This window comes from Hetaerina americana, unplaced genomic scaffold, assembly GCF_022747635.1.
Source record: "Hetaerina americana unplaced genomic scaffold, ioHetAmer1.1.p SCAF_1, whole genome shotgun sequence".
Classification (NCBI taxonomy): Eukaryota; Metazoa; Arthropoda; class Insecta; order Odonata; family Calopterygidae; genus Hetaerina; species Hetaerina americana.
The window spans coordinates 109,359,806-109,387,618 of record NW_027286069.1 but is presented as its reverse complement, the minus strand read 5'-3'; the positions used below and the strand labels follow the sequence as shown (position 1 = coordinate 109,387,618).

Sequence of the window (27,813 nt, the reverse complement as noted above, 5' to 3'; positions counted from 1 at the left end):
TGGGTTTTTTAGCTTTGACGGACGACAGCCCAACTAGTTGGGATCCTCATATAGTATATCGACTCCCGAAATACTTTTCTTACTCACAGCAACTCCATGTGGAGAGAACGTCTTCCGTCGTGAAGAGCTCCATGCACTTCATCGATAATCAACGAAAACTGGTCAGCTTCGATGTCACATACTTCTTCATCAGCGTCCGGTTTGGGAAACGGTGAAGATTGCCAGGGAATGAATCAATCTCCCTTCAAGATACGGAAGGATTTTGCGGAACTCGAGGAGACCGAGGGACCTAAATTCATTTTTAGCCCTTACACGGCATCCCTCCCTCTACTCCTCGCGGACCCCGCCTCCGATCCCTTCACTTGATCTCTGCGTCATCCCCCCCCCCCCCCAAATGCCACCGCACACAATTCTGCAACAATTGGTCCATTACTTCTTTTCGCTTGACGCTTATCTCCTCCGCATGTGTGGTACTCCTATAGGCATAGCGCTGGGATAATTACCGGATGGCCCCTCTGAGCATCCTCAGCGGCTTCACCACAACCGTGCGTGATTTTCTGGGCGCAAGGCTATCTGGAAAACCGCTCCCCTAATTTCCCCGTCCACGTGCAATGCGTATCGCACGCCGTAAGAATAAGTCTTGGTGCTAAGTGAATTATGCCCTCACTAATCAAGCAAACCTGAGAGTTCTCCATTGTTCCTTTGGTTTGATCTCCACAGTTAGCCGACGAGATGGGCGTGGTCCAGCAGAGGGGCGACGAGGGCCCCACCGCCGAGGGTAGCACACACGGGTCCGCCGGCGACGGGGACAGCGACAACGGGACCCCCACCGAGGAGGTAAGCGTGCCCCTACCCCTTCCCCGACGATGGTATACATGTCGAGTGAAAGGGCATGCGCTGCTGTCTCTTAATTCGCATCGGCTCCCCGACTCGGGCGCACGGGCCAACGCAACAATGACATTAAAATGTGACAAAAAGTGGAAGCTATTTCATTTGACACCAACGAGTATCACTCTAAATGTCCCGAAACAGACATAACCCGCTCTAGATGGGTGGATCTCGCTTCCCCCACGCTTAAGTGACTCACCCTGCCAGGCCCAACCGTCAGGCACTCCACTCCAAGTATGCCCGGACTTATACGAGGGTAGGCTGAAAAATAATGCACACATGCTTGTAGACCACAAATAAAATGACCATCAGAAGCACTCCTGGTGGCATGTGGAAGTAACATTTCCCCTCACCACGGATGCGCAGGTTTGAGGTCGTTACATTCATCTAGTGTATTTTGAGAAGCGGAAATATGGAGACCTATTCTAGTGTTATGCCAACGCGAGTTAAACAACGTGCTGTAATCGAATTTTTGCCTTCACCTCATCGTCCGAGGTGTAATGATTACCCTCGAGGTGTCTCTTAAGTTGAGGAAAAAATAAAAACCGCAAGGCGCAAGATTGGGGGAATAAGGAGAGTTTTGTTTGCTCTCGTCTGTAAGACGGCGTGGTACCCATCGTGCACAGATTTGACGGTATCCCAATTGTTCAATTATGAAGCCGATACGTTTCTTGCATATTCCAATTTGGTTTTCGATACGCTTTTGCGATACGCCGATCATTTTGAATCAAATCTTCGACGAGTTTGCGATGTTTTTCGTCTGCTAGAACACATATCCATACTTCCGCTTCTCAAAATACACTGGATGAATGTAACGACATCATACCTGCCCATGCGTGTTGAGGGGGAAAGTTACTTTCATATGTCACCAGGATTGCTTCTGAAGATCATTTCGTTTGTGGTCTACAAGCATGTGTGAATTAGTTTCCAGCCTACCCTCGTATCAATGGATAAATGTTTACCTACTCTTCCGACATATTTTTCAGCAAAAATAATATTACTTTCTAGTTCAAATGCTGGGTTATGGCATTTTAGATGGAGTTAAGCAATCAATATAGATGAGTTGTGACCTCGGTATGGTAATGAAAGTAAGTGATTATGTCAAATGTGAATGCTGTACTACTGATTACATAAATAACGACGTTTACGCATATTGAATAATAACTTTTCATAGTTATCTTTAAAGTTGGTCACTTTAATTTGATGAAGGCATAGACATACTTACACTGGGATCCGGAAAATAGGCAGGATGTCAGCGGGAAATTAGATGGTGGAGAAAACCGGAAGGGGTCCGGGCCTGGATCAACACGAAACACTTCTGCCCAGGATCAGTTGGAGACCTAAATGGGACTCAAGGAGGGAGTCTGGCGAAACACATTAGGGAACTTGGGGTGGGAATCAATGCGCGAAAGTTTTTCTCGATTTAAAGGAAATAGCATAATCTTAAGAAACCCCCCATTGGATTCAGCTGCTGCTAGCCAGGGTGTTATCGGGGTGCATAGGGGTCACGGAGTGTATTTCGGAAGCAACTATTAAGGTAAAATGAAATAAGAACCACGCTCCATAACAGAAGAGAGAGAGAGAGAGCATCGGGATCGTAGTCACGAAAGGACTCGTGGCAGGCAAGATCCAGATGAAATCTAACTTATGATTTCGCAGTGTCTCGGAAAAAGAGAGCCCCTGTTTGAGCTTGTCCAGAGGTGACGCCATAAATTCTTCGACGTTGATTTTCACCTATTATGGATCTCCGTGAACAGTGGGCGAAAGAAAAGGAACGATTTTACTCAAATATTTTACGAAAAAAAATCTTATAGATCAAGATTTATATGTGTATATATATATATATATATATATATATATATATATATATATATATATATATATATATATATAGTCTCTCTTGAAGAAGACCTCTGAGAGGGCCGAAAGCTCGAACAATTATCCGTGTGTGTCCTTTTAAATGTTGCTATTCTATTCTATTTGTGTTATATTGTGTCAGCCCATTATTGTGCCGCTCGTGTGAGTTTTTCCGTACAATCGTTATATATATATATATATATATATATATATATATATATATATATATATATATATATATAGATGTACATCTTGATCGTTTCCCCAAAATAGACCCGAAAGAACAGAATGGAAACAATGTATTAAAGGGTTACAATTTTTGTAGATCGCTTAGCAAAGGACCAGTTAAGTTCAAATCATGGCACCTCACTTTGATGCTTGACATGAATCGCTTCTCTTTCGTCGTCGTCGTCGTCCAGGATAAGAGGAAACAGAGGGGATTATTACTTGGCTGCATAATTCCTTTTAATGCTTCGCGACGAAATTTGAAATTGTCTGCACAAAGAGGAATTGACACTCCGCTATGCGTTCTTCCCCTCTCAACTCGGGGCGCCCCGAGTTGAGAGGGGCAGAGATTCTTTCCCTCTCTCTAAATGAGAGCGGGACGGACGATCGGCAGTCATCCATCGCTCCCGACAGGACTCCAAGCGGTGCGAGGCGGGAGGAGGAAGGGGCGGCGCCCAGGAGGTGCCATGCCTCGCCGGGTGCCGCGACCACAAGCACCAACATCTGTCGCAGCAGCAACACCGCGGCGATGCTCTCCTCGGCACCAAGGGTAAGCACCAATCAACGGTGAGCGCGGGCTTTTCCAAACCTGTCACTTCCCTTGGCATCCCCCCACCGCGCGTCACACCGATTCACTGACAAGCAACCAAGGATAAATCGGCCATCACGCACAGGTTGTGACTCGTGCAGGAAACCACTCGGAAGACGTGCACCTTTCGTTTCAAAGGGAATACGTAGAGGAGTTCACTTTCGATCTCGGGCATGCTCTCCAGGATTGGCCACCACCTTCTGTGTCGCCACAATCTGAGTGAGATCCATTGTTTCGACCAAACAGTGCGGAAGGCTCTTTGGCATGCGACGCACTTTTCATTCATCGGACTTTTCGATCGAAAATGAAATTAATATATTATCTAAATATCAATACTTGATTTAACGCTCGAAGTTTGCTTGAACTCGTCTAAGCGTAACTAACACACCAAAAATAATGATGATAGATTTGAGGGGACGATTTCATTTCCAAATTGAGTGGGTTTTTAAATAAAAGGGTTCCTAAAGTACGGGTTTAAGACGCCACAGGTCTTAGTGGGTGATAAGTTGATGCCCACCGGAGACCAGACTTAAGCCCCTCCAATGAATGTGTATTTTCAAATAAAAATACCAATTTTTTGACAAAATGATGACTAGACTTAATTTAGTGACTCAAATCTTGGAGAATATTGAAGTTAATAATAATTACAAATATATTATGGATAATTAGACCGCAAATGAATAATTAAGAGAAATTACCTTGTGAGAGTAGTAATCAACGTATGAGTATTCGGCAAACAAAGGAGATCCAATCAGGGATACCTTTCTGTTTTGATCAACGATTATAATAAAACCATAACATGTTATGATTAGCAGTATTGCGAAGTAGCTCGCATTCCCCGAAAGACGAAAAGTATGTTCTTGGTCCATTAATCTCATTTAGGCGATATTTATCCGCAAATGCCTCCGGTTGAAAGGTAAATTTCTAAGCATCACTCGACACCACTCTCACCCTAAGATTAAAAGAGTGCCAGGTCCGGGGGTGCACTTGTATGTGTGAATTGGTCATCTTCCGGAACGAATAAGAAAATCCGATCGAAAATATGATCGACCTGATTGCTGTTTTCGAAGGAGTTGAATCAGGAGTCGCTGACTCCACATTTTCAGATTCATCCCAAACACTCAAGTGTCTGGCTTGAGAAATCTTTTTTGTGCCGACATTACTTCAGTATCTCGATGGCAATCAGTAATAAGGCAAACATGCAAAGATATAAACCGCTAATTCGTGGCTTGTGTGCTCGTTCTCCCCCTGAAAATTACAGGTATAATATTGCCCAGTCACGGGAGTGTATACCGAGCAGATTTGGATTTAAACAACCAAATGAAGACTATTATCATTATTAGTAGTGATAGCCCACCTCATGGAAGTAGGTTCTTGATGGGCATTGCAAAACTCTTAGACGGTGTTGTGGTTGTCCTTGGCAAGAGGCGTCAACACATTTGTAATCGTAAAACTGGTTTCCGTCACGCTAAGTTATAAAAGTTGAAATAAACCGTTATTCAGGTCCACTTCCATACACCTCCCCTCGTCGCGCCCAAAACCACCCGTCTCTCCTCCCCTCCACCTCCTAAGCCCAAATTACCCTCCCCTGTTAGTTTTCCAAGGTAGAGGGAGGAAGGGGTGAGGGTGGTTTGGGAAGAGAGGTGAAAAGGGTGTGGTGCCGAAAAAGGATTTCTTGTATCGACAGAGGCTCAGTGTGTTTGCCGAAATTATATGTCAATTTAAGAGTATAGTCGCTATAATAATGCGATATTAATATGTATAAATATTAGCAATTATCAATCAAAAGATTGATGAATCGTATATTTGGAATCAAAAATTAACAGCCTCGATTTTGTATTATTGCCATGACAATGATAACATTGATACTATTCTAATGAGAGTAGACAACAAAATGATTGGGAAGGCATCAGTGGAGGAGGGAGTAGTCATCGGGAGTGGCGCCACGGGTCGCAGTCGATGCACTTCGATTGCGATCCGTGGGCCCATCGCGGATGTGTGGGGTAACCCGCTCTCGTTTCGGTGGTGCCAGAGGAGGATGGCGTGCCGTGGCACTTGTGCCCGCTGTGTCGGCGCCCCTTCGAGGACCCGCGCGTGCTGGCGTGCCTACACGTGTTCTGCTCGGCGTGCCTCCGGCGCCTCCTGCTGCCGCAGCTGTGCGCCGTGCCGTGCGAGGACGAGGAGGGCGTGGAGGAGATGGAGATGACGGCCGAGGAGGGCGAAGCGGGCACCGGGGGGGAACCCGCCACGCCCCTCTCCTCAGCGCCCGCCGCCACGCCGCCCACCGCCACGACCCCGGCCGCCACGCCCACCGCCGAAGGTTGGTGCCAAAGGTCCTCCCCCCCCTTCTCTCCCTCTCGGAAGGAGCGCCGCCCAACGCACCTCGGAGCGTGGAGTGGTGCGCACTTTGCACCATCCCACACGGTTTACTCAATGGCAGAGCCCACACGGTTCCCATGCCAACTTGACATCGTCCAGAGATCGCGATGACGGCATGTTTGATGACGGTTGATGCTCGTACGGTGGCATCGAAGCGGGTCAGGTTTTTTTAGTGTGGGTGTGCGATACTGCAAAGTCATTTTCATTTCAAATGAGACTCCGACACGGTGGAATACCTGAAAAAAATTTCAACGCGCATCACGCCGGGAAAGCACCGGATTTTATTTCCTCTTTGCATTAATTCTGATTTTTCATGTCTCAGAATTCGGGTTAACTCGTTAATCTTGATGATGTTGGCTTATTTTTACAGTCTTTGGAAATAATATAGAAAAACATTAATTATTATGGACATTAAATTTAATACTACCTTCCTTCGCTGATAAAAGCCGATTCTTCTAAAAACTTAATTTATTAAAAGATGCGCCAAGGAATCACTAGGAAAGGTAGGCTTTTGATGGTTCCTGAAAATCAATTAATATCGCTCGTGACTCCTGGAGGGCTTTCACAAAGCAGTAAGTTACTTTACCTCCCAATTATTTCTTCCCTCAAAACTTAATGCCTCCTACCTCTCATCTTGCTTTCCGGAACCCTTCCCGTTCGTCTGAGATAATATTATGTACACTGAGATAATACCCCAACGCCCAGCGTTCAGGGATCTGAACGTCCCGCTACCTTTCAGGGTATCCTAGACCCGCTTCATCTTCTTCTTTCTCACCTAGAACCCTCCCCTCTCCTAGCGCACCCTATTTAAAGGTTCACTGACCTCTCGTTTGCCCCCGCCAGGGTCGTTGGTGGAGGTGGACGCCGGCAGTGGCGGCCAAGTGGTTTCTCGCCCGAGGGCACTTCAATCCGAGTCCGGCCGCTCGGATTCCGCCTCCTCGTCCAGGGGCCCGCCATCTTTGAGGTCCTGGGCCTCGTTCAAGGGCGCTTGGAGTCCTCGGAGCGGACGCCGGAGGGTCCCCCCCACCTTGGAGGACGACGAACACCCAAAGACCAGTGAGTAGTCACTGTTCATACACCCCGTAAACACCAACCGCCCCCCACCCTCGCGTAATCCGTGATTCAGGTCCCGGTCAAGGAAGCTTTTTTCCTTAAATATGTATCCATATGAATGAATGAAGACACATACACAGAAAGTATCTCACTTTCCTCTACTTTTCCCGGAAGAATAAAACTAAAGAAAGGAAACTTTCCCCCGATCGGTCCACGGGGATGCGTGCCAGGGGACGATGAGGGTGAGGAACCCCTTCAAGACGCAAGAGTCCTCCCTCTCATTGACGGAGCTTTCTTTTGAACCACGGCGAAGCAAAACCTTCTCTTTGCGGCACACTATGCCGAGAAAATATGAAAATAATTACGTATTATTCCTTAGAATGATCAGCCAAGTCATCGCTGAGGGATAGAAAATGTCGAACGAGTTGATTCTTCAACTCCGGTGGCGTCTAATTGAAGACTCGTTTCGATTATTTTATTTGACGAACCAATTACTCTGTTTATTTGCCATATTTTGGTTCCGGTTAATGCGCGATTGTCTGGCTTGGATTCGCACTGGAATTTTGTGGAGAATGGAGGCAGGCGAATCGCTTCCACAACGGTACGCCCCGCCTGCAGCAGCCCCTTCTCGTCCACAGGAGACCCCTCCCCTCGGAGGTTGGGCCTGCAGCGGAGCCTGACGGTGAGGAGCCCGCCGACCTCACCTCCGCTGCCCAGAAGAGCCCACGGTGGTTCTCTGCGGGCCCCCGCCCTGCCGCCCATGCCGTGGAGGAAGCGCGGGAGCACGGTGCCGTCGGAGGCGGGGGAGCAGGGGGCAGACGGGGTCATCCTCCTGCTGCGCTGCCCCGCCTGCGGCACCGAGACGCCAGCCCCGACGCCGGCCGGCACCAGGCGCGGCGCCCTCTCGCCAGCGGCGGCGTCTGCCGTCGTGCACGCCGCCGTCGCCGCGCTCCCGCTTCACGCAGTCCTCCTGCACCGCCTGCACTTTGGGCGCGGGAAGGCGCCGCGTCCAAAGTGCGACCTCTGCTCCCTCGACGTGAGTCCACGCCCGCCATTTCATTCGAAACCGCTCTCTTTCCCACTCTATGCATTCCACAGCAGTGCGGGCTTTGGCGGGGTTAATCAACGCGACGCTCGATGGCATTCGCGCTAACTAATGGGATCAGCGCGATGGAGTGGCAGCAATGGAGGGGAGGGGGCAGTGGCAGCCCCTTGAACTGCAAAATTCAATACTCGTATGAACGAAAATGGATTCATACATTGCCTAAGACCCTTATTGTTTTAATCCGAATAATAATATAAGTGTGTGCACAATTTCAAAGAGCCAATACTAGTTGGGTATATCATCCACACAGTTTCTAAACATGTTTCAGCATCTTCAGGTTATGAAAGCCTTCCTGATATTATGACCCATTGCTAAATACAATATAATTCCTCTTTAGCTAAAGGCTACACCTTGTCAATCATTTCATTCGTTCCTAATACGTATTGCTCTTGTCTGTGCCTCAAGGGAATTCTGTAACATTCGGAGTGAAATTTCTACAAATTCCACAGCTTTCCTTACTTCAATCATTATTCTGAGCTTCTTCGTTCATATCAGAGTAAGCTTTTCACCCAATATGAGCTTAAATAAATTGATACAATTTCCGCCGACCGAAAATAAATGCTGCGAGAGGCCATAGGGAACTTGAATTGTATCGCGGGGAAAATTTCCTCAAGAAAACTAGAGGAAAGATCGATTCCAAATAAAATGCGGCAGATTTCTACAAATTTTGGAAATCGTAAAAATTAGAGCTCATCAGCAATCTGACATATAACAGTTCGAGTCATAATCTCTCAACTAACACACTCATTCGTACGTATTGTTCTTTCTTGGGTCAACTTCACTCACTTCTTCGAAAGTCAGTTCACTGTAATAATCATGCCTTGTTCTATCGTGATAATAGCCATAATTTTTTGGCACGGATTGCTGCAGATTGGGCTCATCCACCAAACCAAACTTTTTGATCAGTTTAAATGATTACCGTAGTCTATTTTTTCTTGAGAATGTCATCACCATGATTCCTCGCGATGGACTCGCATCCCGTACCTCCCGCACTTCCGCAACGCATATCACACGTTATTTCCATAAGCTCTTTATTTATTCTTATTCGGCGTAAGGTCCCTATCGTCATCATCGTCAAAACTATCCTGTTTTTGAAGGCTTCTTTAATAAACTACTCCCTACCCTCCCTTCATCTCGCCACTTCATCACTCCAACCCGGCTGCCACTTAATTCTTTGCCTGCAGTCCGACGCGTTCTCTCCGCAGGCGACCGGCAGGTGCATCGAGTGCTCGCTGGCGCTCTGCGTCCTCTGCTCGGAGACACACCGCCGCCAGAGGAACACGGCGGGGCACTCGCTGGTGCAGGGCGAGGGCGCCCCCCGGCCTCCTCCGGGGCGGCTACCACCCTGCCCCCATCACCCGGGCAACGCCCAGAGGCTCTTCTGCGGCCCCTGCGGCCGTCTCGCCTGCCGCGCCTGCCCCTGCGCCACCAACCATCGCTGCGAGCCCGTGGCGCACGCGGCCCGCAACTGGGCCGCACCCGCCGTCAGGACCGCCCTCGACAAGGTGCGCCCCTACGCGGACAACGCCCTCGCCAACCTCGACGCCCTACGGAGCGCCGAGCACCGGGTGCAGGTGAGGACATTGCCAAGTCACGCAGCCGCCCGCTCATTGACCGGTCGGTCGCATCGAAAACAGGAGCGATCACGACGGCCGAGAAGCGGCGTGGCCATTCACGATGTATCCAAGGACTAATAAAAAGTCATCTGACAGTTGAGGTCGACCTCAGCGCATTTTGCGTCGTCCGTAGTGGCTTATCACTACGCTTCCCTTCTCTACGACAGAGTGTCTCCATCGGCGACCGACGGGGACACTCCGTCGGGTCGGCCTTGACTCTCACTTTGAAATCACCGAGGAAATATGGCATTGCTTTACGCTCTGAATGCTCGCACCGGATTAATAAATATTTGTTTGAATGCCTCTCTCAATTTTGTCCACTCTCGCTCTCTGCCTCTTCCCGTAAACTGTGCACGTTGTTCGCGAGGGATCGCACGTGACTGGAGAACTTAAGAAACCGTGTCGTTGTTCGTGATTGGGCAACTGACCGACTTTCACTTAAATGATGGACAGGATTCATTTTTCGCTCTACGTTTTATTTCTTCAAACGCACCCTGAACGGAACTCTTCTCGCGCATACACAGTCAACCCCGACTTAAGTTACGTTTCTCAAATTCCTGCATTCAATACCAGCAGGATTCAAGGCTAGTTAACAATAAATACGCAAATGTAATTTTGAATTTGAACATGCTCATGCAAACAAGCAAGCTTAGAGTACGCCACGATGACAAAGCGCCCCAGATGCCTTATGCTAATATCAGAGTCATAACCAATCAATTCATTAATCAATCTTGAGCGACAATACAACGGGTGAAGGATTTGCGCACATCTTTAATTTAAACCTAAAGTACGTGAGGGGCTTCCTGATTGGTCGATCTCAATTGACATTGATCAACATTGTGAAAGGTAAAGGAATTAGACCTAAAGATATCTCTAACGATGCGTTACATACCAAAGTAATGTTCTTGTGCACATATATTTGACAGGCAGTCGGCCTTCAATCTCTCTCTATTTACGCAGTCCTCAACCTCGCAGTTCGATGGATGCAGCTGGTCCTCATGCCGTCTTCCAGCCTCTCCATCTCCTGCTAGGCACGCTCACATCTGGGTCAACACCCACTCCATCACTCCAATTAGCTGCCCTGCTCCTTCGGTCGACTTCATTGGCGTTTCCCATGCACTAACCCCTCGGTTTTTTTTTCGTGCCGAATTTTGTAGTTCTCTATTCAAAGCCTCCTCATTTAAGACCCTATCTCCCCAGCGTCCATAGGAGGTGTGTCCGAAAGCTATCAGACCTGCATTCATATCTCCGGATTGGTACTAATCTTCTTCATCCGGGCCGTGGCATCCTTCGAAGTCCCCATTTGATTGAACCACACGCTCCCAGCGGTGCTTACACATCTAAAAGCAGTCCTCGAACGCAGATTTTGGAATGGACTTCAGTTTGCGCGTCGCACTGCTCTATGTCGTCAAACCGCTTTTCTTTGAGGGCCATTTTCAACTTTGGAAACATCCAAAAGTCGCAAGGAGCTATGTCGGGAATGTATGGAGGCTGGTACAATCTTGTGTTTTGTCAAAAATTGCTGCGCAAGGTTCGATGGCTGCGCTGGCGCGTTATCGTGGTGAAGAAGCCAGTCACCGCTTAAACAGAGACGCGGTCGTTTTCTTCTCAAGGCATCACGTAATCTTTTCAGAACTTCAACGTAATATTCTTTGTCAATCGCCTGACCTCTTGGATAAAATTCGTAGAGCACAAAACCATCACAGTCAAAAAATAAAAAAAACGCAGGTGGGATACTTTCGGGCCCATAAAACATTAAAGATAAAGGTTTTTTCAGTTTTAAATATTCGACTATTTAAGAGAAACGATAGCGAAAGAAAATGGTTTAGAAAAATCTGCCAAAGAGGAAAGAATTCATATAATGCAGAGGTATGCGGTTTAACTAAGATATTTACAATAAAAAAGAATGCATAAAAATACGAAAATTAGCTGTTATAATACAGAATGGTGAAGGCAGCATTCCTGAGTTCAATCAAACGCCTCGCATTGAGATACGTGTATAGTTTAGGCAGGATGGAAAAACTGAAAAGGTGAATCATTAAGAAAACACTGGGCCTTCTAAAAACTATAGAGGAATGAAAATAAAAAAGTAATGATGAAATACATAAAAATGTAGAAAACATGACGGGAGAAATGAAAAATTGTTAACGTATTTAGGGAATTTGTACAGAATAAATGAAATAGGATAACAAATCTGCCAATATCTCCCGGAAGTGAAGATAACAAAAAGATGGACCCAAGAAGTGAGTGATGAGTCGGACATATAAATAGCAAAAAAGAGGAAGAGGAGAGGAGAGGGAAAAACTTTTGGGGAAAAAGTGTTGCAATTAGAGGGATTCCAGGGTGGAAGGGAGGGAAAGACCCTATGTAAAGAAAGTAATAGCAGAGCTGTAAATGATGTGATAACATTGGAAAGAAAGACAACAACATAGAGGGAGGCGATGAAATTGACAAGTGGTCCCTTGGTGGTCCACTTCGAAGAGGAGAGAAGAAAGGATGAGATTATGAAAGGATTTCCCTACTCCTTTATGTGTCCTGCAAAACAAAAATTAGGTTGACAGCTAGCTGATCTTATTTCTTGGCAACCCACCCCCTTAACTGATGTTCAGCTTTTTCATCTTAATCAAATGCGATGAAATATATTTGATCAAATCCTTCGCTGCACAATAGTTAAACGGTGAGTAAGGGCGTGAAGTATGAAGTCCACTAAAGTGAATATTCTTGGATTTTGCGTGCAACAATGTTATGCTGTGGCTTAAATGAATAAAATCTCTCCATATTTCAAGGACTCGAAGGGAAAAAAACTGCAATTCCACAATTTATTCACGCACGACCATGCTTTCGATTCTGCGTAGTATCACCTGATGATGTTGGTCGTGTGTTAATAAATTGTGAATTGAAGTTTTTTTTTTACCAATCCTTGCCATATTTCGCATAATAATCTATGTCTAATGGCCTTTATCGTATTAAACTAGCACTACTGTGCGTTTAAAGGGCTTATATGTATTATTATAAACTATGTCGATATGCGTCGACTAATGTGAATAACTTTTCTTGAGAAAAAAATTTCCAATATCATTTTAAAGAATCATTATGCTTTATTGTAAACTGACCAAGAGTAATACTTGAACATCTGTAAGAATTTAGTGGTTCGATAGAAATTTATTTCTGAACGATAACAATTCATCTGTTCTGTAGAAATAAATCAAATATTGGTAAAGTATCAACACCGTAGAAGTGATTAAACATATTCTCCCGCAAGAGGAGGCCGTTCGCTTAACATCACTTATGATTCCATGGATTTTCACATTGCACAAGTCACTTTCGCACAGGAAACAATTATGCCAGCAACAAAATATTAAAATTAAAAACTCTAGAATTTTAATGCAACCATTTCCAAGAGTAAAAATTATTCACCTTGACCTGAATCCCGGTGTGTGCGCTAAATATGCATTTTAATGCACATACAGCGGATGATTCTGTTTAAAGTGACTGTCTCCCGCAATTTCTTGGAATTTCTAGAATTTAATTTATAGCTGAAGAAAAACGGAAATATAAACTAACAACTCGGAGGCCCTTTGCCGGTGCGCTTGAATAATGCGAGAAAAATAAAAAAGAGTGGAAAAAGTTCTGCCATTACAATGCACCAAACACCATAAACACAGTAATCAACCCGAATGCTAAATTGGTAGGTACTAAGCCCTATACGGCGTGTGAATGTCACACATCGGGGTAATAATGGGGGCCAGTTCCTTCCCCTGTACCGGTTATGATTTCCCAGGAAGATCTGGTAACCGAAAAATCATACAACTTGGGTAGACCTGAGGATGCCCAGAGAGGCTTCCCCGGGAATGGAACCCGGCTCTCTGGTCTCCCTCTGGAGATTATTTATATATATACTATTATTTCCTCAACCACATTACTAATTTATTTATAGATATTTACTCTTATGCGGTTATAAATGTTTAATATGCAGCAGTACAAGTGTTTATTATTATACAAACCCATATCTAAGTTGGGAAACAGAAAAGTACAATAGGCTATTGCAAACTACCGTTAGCAGCATAGTGAAGTGGACATACGAGGACAAGTGAACTCGTAAATTACAAATTGCATAAAATATATGTACATTTTTGTGATTCCTCTGGGAACTGCTTTTCCGTATAAATATTTTCATAAGTCTCGCTTTACATTTAAATATGGATGCTAAAATTGAAAATATCCATTTTATTGGCCACGTATCTCGAAGTAAAGATGCAGGTGTAGTTTGCAATGCTTAATTATCTGTACCTCTTCGGGCAATTGAAGTTGAATCCCGAGATATTAAATGTAATTGATTTATTGTTTCAGTCAGTCATATATTAATGAATAAACTGTCACCCTAATCCCCAATTATTGCAAATTACCCAATGACATGGTCCGGTAGATATGTTTCGACTTGATTGGGACTTGGCCACGTTTCTGGAGATGTAAACGAATGGGAATGCCTAATACAGTCCACTCCCGATTGCATCAAAATTCAATCGCCAAATTGATTATATGACCGCATCGTATAAATGCACTCGACTTTGTGAAAATGCCGAATAAACCCCATGGACGAGGGGAGGGGGCGCGAAACCTTTGCTGGGCAAACAACCCGCCTGCCGGAAACTGAAACAATACCTCACATAACTCGGTTTCACTAATCCTTCCGAATGAAGACTTGGGCCAAAGCACGCCCCCTCATCGGTCGCCTTTACTCCGCTTCCGAGAAACTACCCACTTAGGGGCATTTCCGGAGTCGCGGAGTCGACCCGCTCGCTCTCTCGGGCACCTCTCCGGCCGCCCCTCCTCTGGCCACGACCTCTTCTCCCCGCAGGTGAGGGCGTCTGAGGTGGAGGTGGAGGTCGACCTCTTCGTGGACTCGTGGGTGCGCGCCCTGGAGGAGCACCGCACAGCGCTCAAGGCGGAGGCTTGGCGGGCCCGCGACTCCAAGCTGGAGGCTCTCCGGAGCCGGCGAGCGGGGTTGGAACGCCAGGTGGAAGGCGTGGCCACGGCCGTCAGGTTCGCCGATGACCTCATCGCCGAGGCGTCGGACGCCGAGCTGCTGGGGATGGCAGGCGCCCTGGTGCGGCGCCTTGATTGGTGCCGAGCGGAGGCGGTGCGGGCCCTGCCCCGGGCCCCTCCACCCGAGGAACCGGGGGCGGGGGACGAGGGCCCCGGGGCTGCCGGTGGAGGATGCCCCGTGTCCCTGCAGTTCCTGCCAGCGGAGCGAGCCGCCACCATCTACGGCCACCAGATGTACGGCGTGGTCACCGCGCAGGCCGTGTGCCCCGCCAAGTGCCGCATCTCCTCCGAAGGTCCTCCCGCTACTCTGCTTCTGTGCGCCACTCCCACTCCATACGTTATGTAAATGTAGATATGCTGTCCACGAAGCCGTGAAGCAGTGCCCCAGTATGCATTTAATTTTCCCAAATTTCCTACTTTATTTCGTTTAGCATATTATGCAGAACCACTGTGTTTTCCCATCCTATTAGTTGTTGCGCCTGTTGTCGATTAGGTGCAATTATTTTCCAACGCAAACAACTGTCACGCCTTAATTTATTCGTTTAAAAACTTGTTTTAACACGAAAAATGCTTTTGTGCTAATTCTATCGCGAATAAACGCTGTACCTAAGACAGCTAGCGGTAAAAACGATCTCTCGTAAAACTAAGACAAGCATTGGAGTCTTCTCGCCTTTGAATAATTTTTACTCTACGAATAATTATTTGCAATAATATTCAACCGCGCTTCGCCTCCTTCACGTAAGATATCCTAGGTCAATACATTCAACCAATTTTCCCCATTTCACTCATCACACACAGACCCCCTTCTCTTCAAGAATATTAATTTTTACGTGTGTAAACTGTTTAATTTTAATTAATGTTTTATAAGCCATTAATAACAGGTCACTCTTAAATTTGGGTGCAATGATGGGCCTTCTTCTAAGGGCGCTACCGTAATAAACAAATAACAGTTTTCCGTGGTGCCACAGCCATCGTCGTGCCATGGGCAGCGGCTTCGGCCATCGCACGTGGTCAATCACGCGATGGCGACCACAGTGCAAATAGGTGACGGCAATATCGCCCAAAAAAGAAGAGCCATGACCCCGCGACCTCCATTGTGTCATTATTTAACTGCTTCGCATTTTATTCTCGGTATGCTTTCATACTTCTATTGCACAAGCATTTGCTTCTTGATTAAGTAAATAATACGAGATGGTTGATTTATGCTAAACTATCTAAAGTCCTCAGTGGAAAGGCTTTAAAAAAAGTCCTAAGTTCTTTGTTATAAATCTATCAAGACGAATGTTTCCACACATTATGCCAACAGCAGGATACGTAATGCTCTCATTCCCACAACATCAAGTCACTACGCTTCGCAAGTTCGTGGAATAAAACATTTTTAAATGGATTCTGAGAAGTATTTCTTACTGGTTCCGTCACGGAGATATTATATCGATTCAGTGTAGTGGAAATCCAGGTGAATATTCCGGCATGTGGACACCGAGAGGAAAAAACAGAGTCTATAATCATTTAAAAAATATAATCGGGATTTTCTGACAAGGAAGCACCAAGTCAATTGCGTTTGGAGTACAGGATCCAGCCGAGAGGATGGATGTGAGAGAGTACGCTTTTCGAATAAAGAATTCCCACGGGGGAAAATAAACTAATTTTCACCATTTACGGGCTTAATAACAACAAAAAATTTATTTAAACACCATCACAAACCTTGGCACCAATTTAAAGGAGAAACATTATTTCACTCGTAGGATTACACAATAGATTTACGATAGCAAGATCGGCTCGTTGAATGAACGAGGAAATGAAGAAGGAGATAACGTGCGGGGAATATGATTTATGGCTTTAAACGATTCCACAATAGCGAGCGGTATTAGTCAGACCTATCCAAAACCCGCTTATGTCACCGTTCGAAGTGACTTTGCAGCGCTCCTCAAGTGACCATAATGAACTACTGTTTATCTATGTCGACCTCATTTTAATGTTCAAAAGTGTATTCAGTATGGTGTTCAGACATTCCTGAGCAGCAATGTCATTCGCTGGAAAAGGAGCTGCCAAAACGCATGAGCCAGCTTTTATTTTTGCCGAGCCCCTTCACGTCATATCGTGCCTTCCTCCTTCGCCCCTCGATTTCCGCAAGAAGTGGATGCGCCGTGAATATACGCAACCGAGTATGCGCACGCGCCTGGCACACTCCGTTCTAGGGAAACGCAGGCGCGATGATGTGACGCCACGTGGATGGGAGTGACGGATGGGGATAGGCGCCCTACAGAATGGGGCCCTCTCTGGAATATGTTCTCAGACTCCCTCATGTTTCCTGGCTCCTGTCCAGTGTACTTGATCAAGCTCCGAGCCCCAATCAAAAACTGATGCTTGAAGACATTACGTATTGATAAGACTGAAAATTTATTTCCAAAGAGCCGACTGTGACTGCCGACAAGAATGTGTCTACATTGGCATATATCGCTGAATCCGAAAGACGTACGCATTCACTTGAACCTCACATTCATGATGTATAGGCACTAGTTTAATATTTCAGTTATATACAACCATAAACACAGTAATCAACCCAAAGGTCGGCTTGGTAGGTGATGGTAGAGTTCACCCAGTACTAAGCCATATATGGCGAGTGAAATTCACACATTAGCAGGTTAGGGGGGGCAATCCCTTTCCCTGGGCCAGTTATGGTTTCCCAGGAAGATCTGGTACTCGAAACATCACATAGCTAGGGTGGAGCTGTAGGTGCCCAGAGTGGCTTGGGAATCGAACCCGGGCCCTTCGGTCAGTAGTCCAACGCTCTACCCCCTGGACTACCATGACCCATTATATATATATATATATATATATATATATATATATATATATATTCTAATGGAGATCGTTGTGCGCATTAACTAAAGACGCAGACTACTCTATTATTTCCGGAAAGTGTTAGTTTCTGAGATGTACTCACGGGCTTACGCCGAATTTCCGCGGTTCGACTCGGTGCCAGGGTACGGTCAAGAACCCTGACGGCAGAATGGAGAGATCCCTAAAGGAATCCGACCGACTGCCCTAGAGGCAGATATCAGTAATCGGAGGAGTGACCCGATTCGCCGCGCCCTGCATCCCCCGGGGGAGGAGGCAGATTGCCACCTCCTCGCTGCTTCGGGGCCTCCGTTGTTTGCGATTGCCGGAGAGAAGCGCATTTCCACGGTACACTCTTGTGGGAAGAGAAATATTTTGACAGCCAGAGCACACACGCACTCACACGAGCGCATCGCTTTTAGTGCGTGTGTATATTATATCATTTTTGCGGCAGTTGAGAGAGATGCGTGCTTTTCTTTCGAAAAGCATTCCAGAAGCTAACGACCACGACGGCGCTATTAATATCCGCCTTCGAATGGGACTGTGTTCGGGCGTGAGGAAAAAAGGTGGGACGTGGGTGGCCCCCCTCCTGCCGCCCCCGCCTCGGCAGGGGGGCCGAGGCTGCAAATGCGGAGGATGAGTCAGCGCACGGGAACGCCTTCGACCGAATCCGTCCCTGAGGCACGTGGCTAACCGGAGGGCGGCACTTTGCTTTCCTCCGCGAGACAACACCAATCGCCGGGCGAATATCAGGCACGTCAGTCACGTAGCGGTGCGGGCCAATATTAGGGAATGGCGGACGATCTTCCGGCTGAGGAGTCCGCTTTAAAGGACAACTATGGATTGATGGAGGTGGAGGCGGAAAGGGGTGACATGAACTTATGCCTCGTATTTTTATACACAATGCATGCTTCGTTTACCGTATAACCAATGTGTTTTACAACACCCATAGGGTCTATTTATCATTTGAATATTTGGCGTCAGCCGCCTTCTTCATCCATCCGAGTTTTATTAAGTGTTTAAGTGGTTCTGCAGGAATGTTGTGTACCCCCCACGGCCTTATTTAATTTCATATCCTTTATTGCCCTTCCCCTCTCACCGTCGAGTAAGCCTGGACCTAAAATATCTTCATCTACGTCATGCTCTCTCTCTATGCCTAACCTTGTTGGCCTAAGCTCTTCGCTATAGAGTTTTCTATATACTATATTCCTTCCATCTCTCTTGGATCTCTCCTGGTTCACCAAATATTTTCTCAACTTATTTCTAACCGTTTACACCGATCTTCCCTTTTTACTTCGCGATAGTGTTTTAACCTTTATGTAGCCACACCAATTTATTCCTTCCCCGGCAAACTTTCCATATCCCCGCACTGCGTCTTCCACCATGTTTCTTTTGCTCTATTTGTTACCCGTCTCAAGTTATCATTTAACTCTTTGTGCTTCCTTCTGACTAACTCTGTGTCTACATTTTCTTTTCTCATCTATCTTCCTCATCACCTCATCCGCAACCCATCGTGTCCTTATACTTTTCCTATTAGCAGTTCCTATAGTTTCTTTTGCGGCTTTCGATATCCCTTTTTTGATTTATTCCCACTTTTCCTCGATAATACTCAGCTCCTATCCGTAACTCATGATTTTCTCTACAGCCTGGTGATACTCCTTCCCTGCCAATCCAGTTAATACTCATGCATTTTAATTTCCCAAACCATTTGCCTTATCTTTTTTTAATCGGACGCTATACCCCATTATAACTAAATTGTGATCGGAGTTCACATCCGCTCCTAGTTAACTATGCAAATTAATTAAGCTGTTCCTAAATCTGTGCCTACGATAGAACATGATGAACATTTAGAGATAGTTTTAAACCACGCCTTTCATGAGGAGAGAAATTTAACTTCATTAAACGGGTGGTGGAGAAACGTACTGCAATAGTTAAAATAAGGTGTTATTGCGCTGTAGTTCGGCCACATTTGGTATATGCCACCAGTATTTTGGACCCTCGGGAGAACTCACTGATAAAAGAAATGGATAAAGTCTAGAGAAAATCCGACAAATTGCAATGTTATAATAAGAAGATGCGTGTGACGAGCCTTTTAGGGAGATTAGGCTGGGAGTCACTTGAGATGCGAAGAGAACAACCGAGAAGTAGACTTTTACCAAGGTTCAGAAGAAACAAGTTTAACAATGATACTACATTAATTATTATGGCCCCACACAATTTGAATAGCTCAGATCAAAAAGATAAAGCAAGAGAGGGAGACTCCAGTACAGATAGATACAAATATTTGTTGTATGCTGTTACTGAATGGAGCAATCAGATTACATTATCAGCATAAATAGGGTCTTACTAAGCCTAAATTCACTAATTATCATTAACATTAAACATGAATATCTCATGATCTTATCAATGAAGGACATTTTGTCAGTTGAAATTATACACTTTAGTAAAACATCTTTAATGGGGAAGAGTTTTGCATCCAGATATTTCATGATTCCCTGCAGAGAAAAAGTATTAATGGGAATTTGTTTTGAGTAGATACCACTTTAAATGGGATTACTCGATGATTCCATATCAATTTGAGTCTTAACTGCAAGCAGCAAAGCATGGGGCTAAAATATGGCCAATCCCAACTGAATGTCTTTTGTTTTCACTGTAGGTCTGTCCAACTGCCGCCAGCACCGAAAGACAGAGGCCGTGGTGGTGACAAGGGATGCTGATGACCAGCCCATTGGACATGGCGGGGAACAGGTGGTTGCCGAGCTACGCTATCGAGATGCCTCCCACCGGTCAGTCACCGACCAGTGAACAAGCCTACCATTTGCCTCAGGGCCAGGGAGAGGGAGGGAGGGAGAGGGTGGACGAGAACAACACCACTTATGACAACTGACTGAAATGTTATTTCACATACCCACTCCAAGAGTAGACCTAGGAGCTTTTTAGAAGGGCCAAGGAGGTCTGATACTCCATCTGCATATAATCTATTTACATATCTTTTCTTGAAATGGGATTTTAGAGGCATTTTGAAGACTATACATAATTGATAAAATTGAAGCATGGCCTTACATTTTAACTGGCCTATCTTATTGATAATTACAAAAAACTCTTATTAATCGAATGAAACTATATGATGGGGAAAATTCATGACCTTCGTTGCATGGCATCCAATGGGTGAAAATGTATACTACAGATAGAAGAAAATTGTGCTCAGTAGTAAAATAGAGCAAACCTGTATTGTATGCATAGATTATACCATATATTGAACTGGGCACAACTTATCAGATTAAGTGTAACATCATCTGGCCAAGCACTGTCCACCAAAAACTGTCCATTCACAACTTCTGGCATATCCCTCGGACACCCTCTATTCAAAATGAAACTACTATGACAATCACTCGTATCTACTTCACTGGTTGCCATTTAAGGAGTTAAAATATCATTCTTAAAATATTTGTAAAGTCACCAGTAGCTTTGCATAATTTGTTGCATGTGGTTAAAAAATGTCAATGCAATATGTCTGGCATAAACTGCATTCATAGATTCCAATAATTCACATTCTCCTGCCAATTAAGTTGATTAAACTGGCTAATAGGCATCAGATAGCAAGTGCACCATGCTAAAGACTTCCAGGCAGCACTCACAACCCAGGTTCCCAACTACTTCATTTTCCTCATTCCCTCCCCATAACCAAGCACTGCACTGGCTGAAGTTCACTGGCATCCTCACATTATCATGAGTTATCAATCCAGGGATTGTTGGCAGCAGTTTTCTAACTTATCATTTTCCAATCTGCCAACCTGTCTTCATTCCCTCAAAGCTTCTTGGACTGATAGCTTCCATTCCTTGCTTCTCAGAGCTCATCCTTGGCCTTCCTCTGCATTTCTTCCCCTTCATATTTCCATCAATTCTAGTTTCGAGCAAGCTGCCATGCCTCAGGATATGTCCAATTAATTTGCCTCTCTTTCTCTTGGAAGTGCCTACCATTAGCATCTCCATTCCCCCTCCATTCCTCATTTGTTTTCTATCCATTGTATTTTCATCGGCCCTTGGTAGCATCAAATTTACATCACCTCCACTCTTGTAAGACACTGTCTCAGGCTATGTGGTATTTCTCCATATTGCAAGAAAAGGTAAAAAGAAGTTAGCCATTCCAAAATTCACAATTTATTAACACAAGACCATGGTTTCTCAGCTGTGTTGGTTCATCAAGTTGATCTACATACATTTGATTGAGTAGTCCCCACCCAGGAATAAAAACAGGAGACCAGTTTACTTGCAGAATATATAACTTGAGAGGATTCCATCATGTCTGCTACTTAGTTCAATAATAGAAAAAGAGACCACTGACCATCTGCTGGTCCTTGGAATGACAACATGGTAGTTTCCCATTGCCTTTAACATTTCAGTGCCGCAGTTGTTCAAATAATGTTTATCCCTCCTTCAGCAAATGAGTGTTGCTGTGCTAATCACTGTGGGCCCCACCTTCACCGAGATAAAAGAATGTTGCTGCCCCCTCCTGCAGGCTCTTGTTTGGCAGCAGCAAGTCCCAAAGCCATGGCACTGGCATTGACTTTTGTGGACTTTTTAGACCGTGCTACCCAAAGAATGGTCTTCTATGTCCTTCAAGTGCCATCACTGTCAATGAATTATTATTTTTCAAGCAAACTTGCTTATTTTGCAGTTGACTTCTATGTCTAGAGGTCCTACCAGCATCCCCAACCCAGTGGATGCACATGATGAATTAAAACTCAGTTGCCAGTCAATGGAGTTATGTCATCAGTGCGTGTATCAAGATATTTATTGGAGATTGCCACTGGGCATTTATACCAGACAGTGCCCATCAGAGGGAATTCTAATGGCAATAGTTGATATTAGAAATCTACAAATCAAGCATGAATATACTTTCAACAAATCTGCATACTCTGGACCATTTGGTCCCTCAATGATAAATTAGAAGTCCACTGCATACCCCATCCCACCTTTTACATCCATCAGTCACCCTGTATACACTCACCCAATGTGGCTCCAGGATCTCTGTGATAGGTGCTTTTCATTTGTCCATGGAGTCTTAGCTGCCAGTTGGTGGTGTGGAAAAAAGCAAAAGGAAATGAGAGAATGGAGGATGCACATGGTGCACTAAATGTCCACATGACAAAATCACTTGAGCAATTCAGAATCATCCATCTTCAGTTGTAATACATTGGCTACGGCCATTAACCTTGTTGCTCTTGTTAAGGGTGCAGGTCCAATCTTTTAATTTAATTCTGTTGCCAAAGTGAACCCCATTCACACACACAGAGATTATTTCAAAGAATATAAGAGAATGAAAGACCTCTCCTAACCTGAGTATGTATAAGGAAGGTTACCACTGAACTAAGAGCACCACTCACATATAGATCTTTATGATAATTATTAAAAATGGCATAAATGGGAGAAATGAGTCCAATCAATTTTATGACTTCATCACTCAAACATAACTACAGATATTAAAATTTGAATAATTCTTGATCAAATTATTTGTAACTCTTTCAAATAGGACAAAAAGCCCTTTCCACATAACCATTGATTTATTGAATGACTTCAGCAAATAAATGGGCCAGAAGTAAGAGGAAAGGAAGGAATATGGAGGAAAGCTCTTGGGTTAAACCATAATTTGATTGCCTGCCCTGGGTCAGAATTATCAACAATCATTTCCTTTGTTCAATGTCATTTTGAATGGTTGTCAGTGGCTGGGTAGGGATGCTCCTAGAATGGCTGTTCCATAATGAAAATACCTTATATTTCCCCTGTGTCTTAATAAATGGAAAATATGTCTATGTATATTGTATATTTCACATAAAATAAAGGCTAATAATTGACATTGTGATAATGACCTTTTTGCAGCCAGCTGCCAGTGTATGTATCTGATCAAAAGGATGGCAGTTATACCCTCACATTCATTCCCGATGCAGCTGGAGTGCTGTCATTAGTCGTGACTGTTCAAGGGAAGCACATTCAGGTGTGTGGATATGCGCTGAATGAGTGAACCTGGGGTGAATTTTGGCCCTCAGCAAGAGTCCCAACAGACAAGCTGAAGACCTGGAGGTGACAAGACTCTGCTGAATCATCACTCCTCCCCACCCTCATCCAGTCCACTGTCCATTGCTACTGTCAAGCCATAATGCAGTTTGAACGAAATGGAACCTGAAAATATTGCATTTTTTACTTCTCTTCCACAATATTAATGAATCAAATGGACAGAAAGTTGTGCAACATTAAAAATTAGGAAATAAATTGTGTGGTATTGGATCTGCAAAAGTTATTAGTATGTTCTGATATTTAAATATACTGGCAAATCGTGCATTATTTTGCGTTTGGAAATTTCATGGCTTCCTTAACATTTTTGTGAATGCAATGTGTTTTGAACAGTAATTATTATTTTCATTGTGTAGGAATTTTATCAATTTATATTAGTATGCTACTCTAGCATATTACATAACATGAACTCCTTGTGTCAAAACTATAATAAATTATTAAAAGTAATACTATTTATTTGTTTTATGAATGATACTATTAGCTAGGAGCCAAGAATAATAAAATCTGGCACCAATCATCACAATCAATGTATTAACATTTTAGTCTGAGAGGATAATGTAAAACAACAGCACATTTTGCAAATGTAAAGCAGGAGCAAACTAAAGAAGGAAAATATTTCAGGACCATGCAAAGATATAAAAAAATACATGAACAGTGCAATGCTAGGGATCATGTATCTGAATAATACCACATTAATTCATACTTCAAGAATCTCTTCTCAAAACATTGTATATTTTTTCGGAAATGGACTCAACAAATTCTCCAGGAAATTCATTCCAGTCTTAAATACCTCTGTTTTAGATAAAGAAGTTTATGGCATTCCCTTGTCCTCAGGTCATCTTCCAACTGTGGAATCCTCTTCCATTTTTGCAAATACATATTGTGATTGAATAATTCCTCTTTGCATTATACACCACCAATCCTCTAACTGTTCAATATTAGCTTAAATTTGCAGATGGTTTAGATTAATGTATTTTTACATTTCTTGTGAATGAACTCATTTTCTCCCAAAGTAGTCATGCATCATACAATTTGACTAGATTAATTGTCACAACACATTATACCATGCTTTATCAAGACATTTGCCAGCATATGGTTCACAATCTTCCAGGATTGTCATATTCATCAACAGAATGTGTATAATTGTCTGCATGAATTATGTTAATGGGGGATCTAAATGAAAGGGTCACACAGCTCCTACTTTGGAATTACAGAGCCTTTCTCTTACTAAACTGGAAAGATGATGCCGAATTGACTGCCTCACAGGCAATCAGAAAGATGGAGCTGAGAGAAAGAATGGGATAGAACTCCTGAGCATCTTTTAGAAAGATGATGTATCGCTTTATAGCTAGAACTGACAATTGAAAATCAAATAGAGAAATCATTACTAAAGATTTATTCTCATGCCAAATTTCAAGTTTTTGCTCACTTAAAAGGGATTGTGTTCTCCTAAAATGACATTGATTAAATCCCTATCTAAAAAATTATTTTTTAACCATAAATATATAAAGAGTATGACCACAGGTCACAAATGTCAGTTCATGTTGCTGAAAATATACTTCCTGGTTTACCAAAACATTTTTTTATAAATCGTTGTTGACAAATGGGTCTATGAAAGTCATATGACCTGAAGACCCTAAAAATAGATGCCAGTGATTTATTATCAGATATAACTGGTAACTTACTAAAATCACTTTCAGAGGCACGAAAGATGTCATATAATATCCATTCTTTTTTACCTAAATCTGGGGTAGAGTGAGTTATTTGTGTGTTTGCCATAGCCAATGCATCCTTCTTTCAACATGACCATTTCAGAGGAGTTTTGTGGTTTTAAGAGTACATATTATGTGCAAGGTTGGTAGAACATTTTAATAGAACATTTCTAATCCATCACTATGCACTGTGTTATTTGCAGGGCAGTCCATTTACAGTACATGCCAGAACAATCCGAGCTCACACAGGAATATTCCACTGCTGTACTTTCTGCTCCAGCCATGGGAACAAGGAAGCCACCTGTGCATGTGGTGGGAAGATGCCAGGTGACCACCCATTTTGTTTCCTCTTAAATTTCACTCATTTTATCTATCTCAGGAAGCCCTTTTGGGTCTGTTTTGCTATAAATATCCTGTTGATACTGGTGCAATTTAAGGATCATCCAAATCCGGTTTATATACATTTTTCCTATCTCCTACTTTCTAAATTCTGCTATTTTTTTCTTTCTCATGTTAGCTCACTAGATTTCTCAGAATCAAGTCAATTTCAAATTGGTTTGAATTTTATTAGTAAAAATTAGCTGAATAATGCAATAAAACTTAATTAAAAATAAATCCCAAAAACAGTGGAGCTAATTTAATTTTTTCAAGGTATACATGTGTCAAAACAATTAGAGTGGACGGCATTATTAAAGTCAATAATAGCCATTACACAACACTATTGCAGTCAACTGTAACATACTTGCTATTGTTCCCTGTATCATGTGACTGAGCAGTACCTGTATGCATGAACAACAGTGCCACCCAGTCAGTTTTATCAACTCCTCAATTTCTCAGACTTAACATAAAACACCCAGAAAGTTTTGGCCATTTTTTGCTGTACTCAAAATTATCACATATAATTAATGCACTTTACAATTACATACAACTAATTTGCTGTTCATTTATCAATTCAATTCAATTTATTTCTTCACCATAAGCATAGAATTATGCATGGCTTTGTCAATACATGTTTTACACTTCATATCAATAAAAGACGTTATGCATTACTGAATTTGAAATGTTTAAAATGGTTTCATCATTTTGCCTTATATCGTATACATACACCATCCACCTGGTATTTTCATAATATGATCTTTGGGCAAATTAAATGTATTATTATTTCAATGAAAAGTTAAAATGACAAAGAACGAAGAAAAACATTCAACTGAATCACTCAAAATCTCATGGCCTCTGGTTAGTGGCAGATCAGTTTGAGATAACCAAATAACTAATAACCAAATATTATTATTGTAGGTATTTACTGGTTTGGTCGAGGTATGGACAGGCCCTTTCACCACATCAAGGTCCATGGAAGAGGCAACAAAATATTTAAACTCTAAACAGTGCCTCTGGTGGCGGCTTCCTTTCCACTACTGCTCCATTCTTTTAAAATGTACTATGCTTGTTTGTTGCTTGTGCAGTGTGTTAACAACCTCTCTCTGCCTACAGGTGGCTATAAGGGCTGTGGTCATGGCCACACAGGTCATCCAGGACGGCGCCACTGGTCATGCTGTGGAAATGTGCTTGAGGGCTCTGAGTGTGGACGTTCTAATGGAGTCTCCACGTACACTATCTGATTGCAAGGATCTCTCACAGGGTAGCAGAACAAACGGTGAAGGAGTGGTCGCACCCCCAAACCAATTCTCCCCATGCCTCTCTCCCTCTGAGTGCCCTGCATTTCCAAGGGACAGGGACTGTGTGTGTTTGTGTGGATTGCTCTGTTGCACACACACACAATGTATGCAGCATCAGAGATAAGAACACCTTTGTAAATCAGTGGAGTGACCAGCTGAAGCAAGAGGAAATAAGAGAGCTAGCTGTGCTTTCCAGATCAGCTTATTTTTCAGTGCCCCTAAAATATTTGAGGTTCAGCACATTAACAAACTTGACCTCATTACATAATATTATGCCATCTCATACCATTGAAAATTGGCAGTCTGCTAGTTTAATGGCTCAATACAAAGAATTACTAATGGTTACTACTCAATTCACTTATGGTATGAACAGAGTTTCCTACCATTTGAGTTGTTCTGAAGCTATAATACTGACAAGTTTACAAATGTAGTGGTGGGGATCATTATCATCGATTAGAGACTGTAATCTCGCTTCAAAATAAAAAGCATTGGCAAAAATTCTTATTTTCCTCTCCAATTCATTCTCTTCCTTTGTTGTTGTTTTAATTCAAATATGGCACTAAAGAAATAATGTTCATTACAATTTGAATTGACATCAGGGCAGCTATGATGGTGCAAAAGGCTTAAATATTTTTTCCATTGTAGCACATACTTATGAGTATGACTCTTACAATGAAGGGAAGCAAATATTTCCTACTTTCTCCCCCTGCCCTTTCTCATGCGACATAGTGCTGCTCCTGTCCCAATCACTTTG

The 27,813-nt window shown here is 43.6% G+C and overlaps 1 protein-coding gene across 2 annotated transcripts in view; it reads left to right on the top strand.

Moving 5' to 3' along the window:
* The window catches only part of LOC139695699 (E3 ubiquitin-protein ligase TRIM45-like), a 38,011-nt gene extending 10,464 nt beyond the window's left edge, over positions 1-27,547 (top strand). The window contains exons 2-12 of one of the 2 annotated variants that reach the window (XM_071594491.1): positions 721-837; positions 3,385-3,520; positions 5,592-5,879; positions 6,782-6,994; positions 7,630-8,027; positions 9,302-9,670; positions 14,571-15,051; positions 20,256-20,385; positions 23,480-23,594; positions 25,587-25,710; positions 26,875-27,119. In XM_071594491.1, the coding sequence (XP_071450592.1) occupies positions 733-837; positions 3,385-3,520; positions 5,592-5,879; positions 6,782-6,994; positions 7,630-8,027; positions 9,302-9,670; positions 14,571-15,051; positions 20,256-20,385; positions 23,480-23,594; positions 25,587-25,710; positions 26,875-27,002 (2,487 nt within the window). In that variant the 5' untranslated portion in view covers positions 721-732 and the 3' untranslated portion in view covers positions 27,003-27,119. Of the gene's footprint in view, positions 1-720; positions 838-3,384; positions 3,521-5,591; positions 5,880-6,781; positions 6,995-7,629; positions 8,028-9,301; positions 9,671-14,570; positions 15,052-20,255; positions 20,386-23,479; positions 23,595-25,586; positions 25,711-26,874 lie in introns of both variants that reach the window. The other variant, XM_071594483.1, reaches the window with a different exon arrangement.
* Positions 27,548-27,813: the final 266 nt, after the last annotated feature.